Raw genomic sequence first — 8,520 nt, 5'->3', positions numbered from 1 at the left:
TTAAGATGTTCTGAGAACCACTGACTAAATAATATTACATCTGTTCTTTGGAGTCTTCCATGCTGACAATCTTTATTAAAGGCAACCGATGTTGTAATATAAGAATGTCAATGTCCTTGACACAGTTTACACACCCAACAGAATCAACAGGCTGTTTACTATAGATTGCGTGTCGGCGTGACCTAGGTTAGCCTAGTTTCCCTAGCAGAAAATAGTTATATATGATCATATCATCCCTTAGCTTTAGTGCGCATGTTTGTTTATTATTTTTAAATCTCATGTTTATATTGTAATCCTAGAAATATAAAATAAACTGTAACAGATTTATATCCGCCATTGAGAGACTACTTAAGAGCTTGACTTGGTGACAATAGATTTATTTCACCTGTGATTATTGGATAAAGGTGTTGTTATTTTTTTTACAGCGAAACAAATACAACTACTAGTTTATTGCTGAGTTTTGATACATATGTATACAAATTAGTAAGTATTTTTTTTTAATATGTGTATGAACTAATTTAAAAATAAATTTAATAAAAATTATATTTTTTTTATCTTATAGTTTAGAAATTACATAATAGTTTATGTAGCGAGAGAGAGAGAGAGAGAGAGAGAGAGAGATTCAACATCAGTTTTGAAAGGACTATCGCGTTCTTGAAAGGACTATAGCTTTCGGAAATTTCCGAATGTAGGACCTTTTCGATTCAAGAGTTGAATAAATTAATGTTCAGGATGATTGTGCGCATCATCTTTAAGGCTAGATCTAAAGGCCAATCATTGGAATAGAGAGTGCAGTAGATCTATACATTCGCCTAATCAGGATTCTTTCTCGGGTGGAGGGGGGGGGGGAAGAAGGGGGCGCAGAAAAAAAAGTGTGTTAATCTAACATTTATTAGTTATTAAGAGGAAAACACTCGCTCTATAAAGGATGTATTGTCTTTTTTTTTTTTTTTAAATAATTTTTAAGTGTTTTTCTTGTTTTTATATATGTCTGTACTACGATTTATTATTGTATCTGTGACTCCTCACGGTTGGTCGTTGTGCTGAACACATGACACCCTCCTTAGCTGTAGGCCACAGTTTTTTTTTTCTATTGTCTGTCCCTTCCGTCCCCCCCCCCCACCACATACAAGTCAATGTGAAAGCCAAAGACACTAATCTAGGAAATTTAGTCCCAGACACCAAGACACCTAAGACAGCAATTTACAAATAAAGGGATGTTGAGACACTTTCTGGCCCTTACGTTTACATGTTTACATGTAACCATGCGGTACAAGAGAAGGGAGCGAGGTGGTTAGGTGAGATCAGTTAACAGAGCCAACTTTATGCTTTATAGATCTAGCATTCGTTAGCACAGGGAGAAAAGCGTTGCTTGCCAGCACACCAAACTTAACAGAGACGGCTCTGGGTATTTAATGTTGTCAGAGGCGGCTCTGGGTATTTAATGTTGTCAGAGGCGGCTCTGGGTATTTAATGTTGTCAGAGGCGGCTCTGGGTATTTAATGTTGTCAGAGGCGGCTCTGGGTATTTAATGTTGTCAGAGGCGGCTCTGGGTATTTAAATGTTGTCAGAGGCGGCTCTGGGTATTAAATGTTGCCATTGGTTAATATGCATGACTAAATGCATGACGCGTAGGACGTAATCATCTTCTTTTTTGAAGTAACGTCTGTATTAAATAAGACAAGATAAGAGGGTCTGTCTTGAACGTGAGTACATGAAGGCTGAGCTGCTTTTAAACAAACTGTAAGCTCAGATTTAAAACATCGTGACCTAAAACATTCCAGCCGGTTTACCTCAACTGATAATCGTGAACTGATTACAGAGCGCTCATGCTTGGCTAGTAGCGGTAGTGGCGGGGACAGGCATGAGTGCACGTTTGTTGTTGATTGACTGTTTGTAATCGAGTCCTTAAATCGCGATCCTTAACATAATATATTCGAAATTTCTGATGCTTGATAGGAGATTGACTGAAAGCTTAATAAACGCCTGTATTGACATTAAATTGAAAGAAAATGAGATTACAAAGTGAGTTTGCGTTATCAGACAAACTCAGAGGCGCGCACGACAAGTAATATGGTATTGTTTTGATTAATAAAGGCGTTTTGTTGTTGTGTATGCCACATGAAACCCTCGTTAACCGTAGACCACAGAAACAGATGAATTTTACATCATCTGCCTTATAGACCACAAGGTCTGAAAGGGGGAACTTTTAATTGATACCAGTAATAATGCAAGAAATGATTCTAGTTCTGCATTTTTCGCTACCAGAGTAATTGCTAACAATTATATAGTAACAGGGCACTCCATAAACCCAATCGTCGTAATAAAAATGCCATATTAGCTCGTAAGAGAAATGCTTATATTGTTATAAACCTGGTGGTGGCACAGATGGGGGTAGTGGTGTGAGTGTAGTCAGCCTACGCAAATCGCCTCAGGCCAGCGCTAGGCTAGCGGTCAACCGTGACGAGTTACGACGGTCGGCCGAGACGAGTGTCAACATGATGGTTCGGGAAGGATCGACGTCGTGAACAGAGCTCAGGAGCGTCACGAGAGTTGCAGTCAATTGACCACCTAGAAACGTCGAGCGGCGTTCTGTCCGGTTCGAGAAGGCCAGTAGGAACCCTATATAAGAACGGAGGTGTCGCAGTCAAGACGGTTCAGAAAAGGGGTTCACGACGGAAGGTTCACTACAGTCCGGTCGACTACAGCACAACTCAACGGTGTGGTTCTGTACGGAGCATTACGACGGTTCAGTGCGGAGTACTGTCAAGTACAGTTGAGACGACTGGCGTCTTGATCTTGGTCTGTGATCGAGTCCGACACAACGAGCCTAGTGTGTGAAGTCAGTCCTGAACTGTTGAACCCAGTGCAAGCCCGGAACGAGACGGAGAGGCCAGTGCAAGTGTTGATACGGCGGTACGGTGTTATCGGAGAGATATTTGTACAGCCTGTGTTAGGTGCTGCCAATTGTACAGTATTGGCTGTTATTTATTTAACTATTAAAGTGTTACGTTACTTTGGAGCCCTGAGTTGTCAAGTTCTTTAAGTTGGTGGTGTATGGTGCAGTTTTCAGAGAGCCTGGATAGTGAGATTCGTAACAATATATTAGTCTAGATCTAAATCGTTAGCTAATACAAATGAAGTATGAAAAGTCTATTATGATCATACTATTTTTTTTTTCAAAATTGTTTAATTATCTTCAAAATAAATGTAGCTTAGATCGTTTTATCAGTAAAATTGTTACAAATGACAAATAAAAGAAAAAAAAATTCGAGACGTTGTTGCGTCACACTGGGTTAGCGGGAATTTCCGCACTCGACTTAAATGATTCTTTGTGTTCAACTAATAAGTTAAATAAAAACAAGGAAGTACTTGAACATCTTGCGCATTGTCTAATGCAGACTTATTGAACTGGAAGTATACCGGTAAGAATGTTTTCAAATAGTTAAATATAAAATCAGGGCCGGTCCTACAGACTGCGGGGCCCTACGCGAAACGGTTTGCGCGGGGCCTAGTCTGGGTAAGGAAAAATTAAGATTTTGTATTAGAAAATACACTTCGTCTTTTGCATTGCATTTTAGACATAATAGGTACAAAATCACTGTCCAATTAACTTGACGAGCCATCTACAGTAGATCGTAGTTTTCCAACAAAAAGCCAATAAACATTCAGATCTTTAATTTATATGCCAGTAACTATTAAAGTAAATTAAGTATTTGAACTTCATGTTTTGGTTAAAATTCGCTATGTTATTGCATTTTTATTAAATGAAAGCTGGCAATGCCTTTTTTTTATCGCGAGTAGTATTGAAGTTTTTCATATTGAATAACGCCCGGAAATGACAAGTATATCTTTATTTCAAAAGATTTTTATGAGTTTTCAGAAATTTTTAGATAATTTTAGGAGATTTCCAGGACTTTATCGTACATTTTCTCTAAGGAAACCTTGTAATTATAAGTGAAAATGGTTTCCTCTAATTAGTTACACCTTGATCTAGAATTAGTGCGGGGCCCACTGCGGCCGCATAGGTTGCAGTGGCCTAAGACCGGCCCTGTATAAAATACTACACAAGATCTAGATTCTGAATTTAAGATTATGCAAAAGCTTACTGAAACGACTTCTTGCAATAATGATGCTTACAAGTACTTAATAGAATAACAAATCACTACCACCGTCATAAGTAGTAACTAATTTAATTATCTTTCAGATGACATATTATTTATACACAATTTCAACTTTCTTTCCAGATTTTCTCCATTGTTTCTGGGTGTGGACGAAATGGCGATAACAATAGATCGGGAAGCTATGATGATTACCTCTAAAGTATTTCTTATTATTTTTATTATCGCAATTCTAGTCATCAATGGCTTACTGTTGGCTAAACATGTCAGAAAAACATATTTCTGGAACAGCCCGAAAAATCTCACTTTTATCTCTATTGCAATAGGTGACATATTTCTGGCGCTATTTCCTTTGGTAGTTGAGGCCAAGTTTATTTTTGATTTTGACATGGCAATGGCAGACAATTGCTCATTAAATCTGGCTTACGAGAGCTACATGTACCATTTGATCCATTTTGTTTATGGAGTGAGTTTAGTTTTGCTTAATGTGGAGATTTTGTTTCGACTCAGGCTTCAGTATTTTGTGTTTATAAAGAAATATTTGGTGCCTGTCTTGGGAAGTTGCATCCCTTGGTTTCTGGGATTGATCATAGTCTTACCTCTGTGTCTGTCACACAGGTACCGATGTAAAACATGGTATACAGTAGAGACCTTTTCTGTGACCGTCATTGTACCAGCCTGCCTAGCACTGACCACGTCCTGTGTATCCTTCTTTCTGAAGTGTCACAAGGGCAAAGCTTCAGCAGTAAAATCTAACCCAGACGTGAATTGGACACAGGCTCCTGACAACAGGCCGAATGTCTATTCAAAGTCTCAGACTTCGACAACAGTTCAACTTTCACAAGAGCAACAAATCTTCATTGAAACTGAACAGCAACCAGAACAGAAAGACTCGAGTCTTGACAGAAAACAGCAACAGCAGCTGTTTCTGGACCGTGAAGAGCCCCATCATCCCATTTTGATCCAAGCTACACAACCACAAAAACTTAGCAGGCGTCAGGATAAAAACCCAGTTTACACGAGCCAGGCAAACCCCAGAAAAGAACAGCTTCGAATACTTATTGTTTCCATTGTCTTCTTCTTCATGGTCGCTCCATTTGCAGCGTTAAAAATCTACTTACATTTTAGATATATTGATGACAGAGATACTTACATTTTACTCTATCGAATTTTTTATTGGATGATGTTATCCAGATCATTTCTGACACCAATTATCTTCCTTGTGTTTAAAGTTAAAAAATGAGAAACCACGAAAAGCATGATCATGACAATAACATCACATATTTAGGTTCAAACGTTTACGCGCATATATTGCTTTCTTGTTGTTTTATTAACTGACTGATATTATATTGTGTATTATCATTAGCATTGTCACATTAAATTACTGTAAAATTTGTAAAAATGTTATTTATTGATTATTATTGATTATTGATATTATAATTGATCATTATGAAATTATTTTGTAAAATATGTGTTTTTTTTTTTTGTACGTTGTTTTTTCTTTACAAATATTTGTTCTCTCGATGCTTTAAAAAGACAAACACACAATGTCTTACTGGAAACTATTCACAGACAACACACAATCATTTAATTTTGTTTTGCAATAGATCTATATACTTTCTTGTTCTTTATGATAAAATGTAAAAGTCTTTCAAAGTATTGTTATTTACTGATCGCTTCATTGATCATTATGAAATTAATTTTTAATTATTTTTGTTTGTAAGTTATTTTTTCTTTACAAATAAATGTTCTCGATGCATTGAAAAACCAACCAATACAAATGGATTATCGTTCTTAAAGAAACAAACACACAATGTTTTAATGTTAATGGAAGCTATTCCCAGATTACACAAATTTATGGAATCTTACTATGCAGCAGATCTACGTACTTTTTCGTTCGGTATAATAAAACGCACAAGTTTTTAAAAGTATTTCAGCTATAAAATTTCTAAAATTGAATTGGTAACGGATGTATGAATATATATATATGTGTGATGTGTATGTATGTGTGTGATGTGTATATATGTGTGTGATGTGTATGTATGTGTGCGATATGTATGTATGTGTGCGATATGTATGTATGTCAGGCATTCAGAATTATTTTCTCTTAAACCTTAAACCTAAGAGCAACCACCAAAGAAGTAGTCACGTGACTTTGGTGGTGCTGTCCTGGCTTGGATTTTCTGTGTCGTCTTTTTGATACTATTTCACTTATTTTAAACGCGACGCCGAACACAAGCAAGGGACACAACAATTAAATATACATAATAAAACATGTGCAGACCCCAACTGATGTTTATTTACAGATGGGGGATGATCGTCTTGTCTCTCTATCTGTCGTTTCAATTAGCAGTCTAATCACTATACATCTGTCTACAAGCCCTAGCCATATTCTTCTCCTATCATGTACCGGTATTCTACAACGCCATTCGTCTGTCTACGTCACTACTTTTACTGTCGCTAAAAACAATGCACAATATATTCATTTACAAAACTAACATACTCTCCAAACTAAACTAGGTCACTATAGTGCTTATATATTCCCTTTCTTATGTCCGAAAGGGCTGGAGCTTTGGGCACTTACAACCGATGTTGTGACCCTTCTCCCCCCCCCCCAAATAAAATGACACTAGTAAAACTGGTAATACTTCATTTATTTCTTAAGATATACTGATTCAAAGCGTATTATCTACAATTAATAGAAATTGGTACAGTTTGATGTGTCTTTTTTTTATTTCTTTTTATGCTGTAAATTTCGACGGATTTAGAGATATATGAAGATAATCCGAATTTTTAAGTGAACATTGTTTGAAGGCATCACAGATGCCCAATCTGTGAACGCAGCTTTGTATCAATGATTGGCCTCTTTAGAGTTGCAAATTATATATATATATATATATATATATATATATATATATATATAATATAATAATAATAATAATAATAATAATAATCTTTATTATCAGTAAGGAAATTTGTCTTACAATTTGTGCATTACACCAAACAAAAAACATTATAACTATAAGAAACCAAAGTGTACATTCACACCAGACTCACTCATAATTTACATGTGACAAAGTTTATACCAGATTGTTCTTATTTAATGATTTGATTGCCAGGGGAACAAAAGAGTGTTTGTGTCTGTTTGTCTTTGCTATCGGTGTCTTGTATCTCTTTTGTGATGGTAAAATCACAAAATCCTGACACAAAGGGTGATTCTTTATTTCGAGGATCTTGTTAGCTTTTTTATAGATGTTTGTCTCAAACAACCGCCCAAATGGGGTTTGTTTTTTGCCAATGATTTTGCCACCATCGTCCATATATATATAGAGAGAGAGGCAGTCATGTTTGTGTTTTAAGCCATAGCTCGCTAGCCCGGGCCCCTGACATTCAATAAGCATCTTCGTGGTCAAAATAAAGAATTGACTAGATGGTAACATAACAATATAATGTTTCATGAGATGAAAGTAATTTATAATGAAGAAAATGATAACGTAACCTATGATTGAACTCAACGATGTCCAAATATTATATTATAGATATCAGGTTAATAGACAAATAAGCATTCAGCACCTTGCGGTCCAATAATACCAAAAATTAAAATTGGTACGCATTTTGCCTCTACACAACAAACGCACAAAATTGGCCAACTGCTGACTCTCGCATAGACTCAACCTACAGTCCCATCACTAACTCCCTGTAGATAGGTAATAGAGACAAATTGAAAGGTCCAGCCTAATACATTATGGCAGAGAAACAACAGCGAACTGCAGTAATGCTTTAGATACTCACCCTAAACACGGGTACACAGACAAACCTCAAAGAAAGGTTACATCAGCATTATAACAGATAAACTTCATCAGCTACAAAGCAATGCAACAAGGAAGGTGCGTTCAAAAATTGTGCACCTATCAAGAATTGGTACTAGAATAATACAACCAACGTACCAACAGAGAGATATAGATTTAGATAGATAAATAGATAGATAGATAGATAGATACATAGATAGATAGATGACCATTAGTTTCTGGATTACCTTTGACCTCCTTAAACACGTGCTTGTCCATGTGACACGCAGGAATTGTTTAGGTCAGACGCTAATGGAAACGTAGAGAACACCGGAAGTGATAGTTGGTAGTCTCACATTTCTTCCTTGTACATGGTCCGACACCGCGGCCAGACAACTTACGTCCAGGCATGTCGGAATGTCGGACTTGTCAGTAAACTGTTAATAGCTTCCTTTTTAATGGAAGTGAAAGCCAATTTGGCAGAATTAGAAGCATTTATTGTAGCCGTTTTGTGTCTATATATCTTAGTTTCGGGGAAAAAACAGAACTATCCATTGTAGTGATATGTAACTACATCTTCGTAGCCAATCAGGCTTCTACTTTCATCTTTC

The 8,520-nt window shown here is 36.6% G+C and overlaps 1 protein-coding gene across 1 annotated transcript; it reads left to right on the top strand.

Moving 5' to 3' along the window:
• The first annotated feature begins 253 nt into the window (after positions 1 to 253).
• On the top strand, positions 254 to 5,523 carry LOC106062546 (uncharacterized). The gene is made up of 2 exons (XM_056033888.1): positions 254 to 483; positions 4,248 to 5,523. The coding sequence occupies exon 2, from the start codon at positions 4,279 to 4,281 to the stop codon at positions 5,362 to 5,364; it is 1,086 nt and encodes a 361-aa protein (XP_055889863.1). The 5' UTR covers positions 254 to 483; positions 4,248 to 4,278; the 3' UTR covers positions 5,365 to 5,523.
• Positions 5,524 to 8,520: the final 2,997 nt, after the last annotated feature.

This window comes from Biomphalaria glabrata, chromosome 6 (genome assembly GCF_947242115.1).
Source record: "Biomphalaria glabrata chromosome 6, xgBioGlab47.1, whole genome shotgun sequence".
Taxonomy (NCBI): Eukaryota; Metazoa; Mollusca; class Gastropoda; family Planorbidae; genus Biomphalaria; species Biomphalaria glabrata.
This window is presented reverse-complemented; position numbering and strand designations above follow the sequence as displayed.

What these genes read in the sequence shown, in the direction of transcription:
- LOC106062546 (XM_056033888.1), top strand. Translation starts at nt 4,279, where the DNA reads ATGGCGATAACAATAGATCGGGAAGCTATGATGATTACCTCTAAAGTA.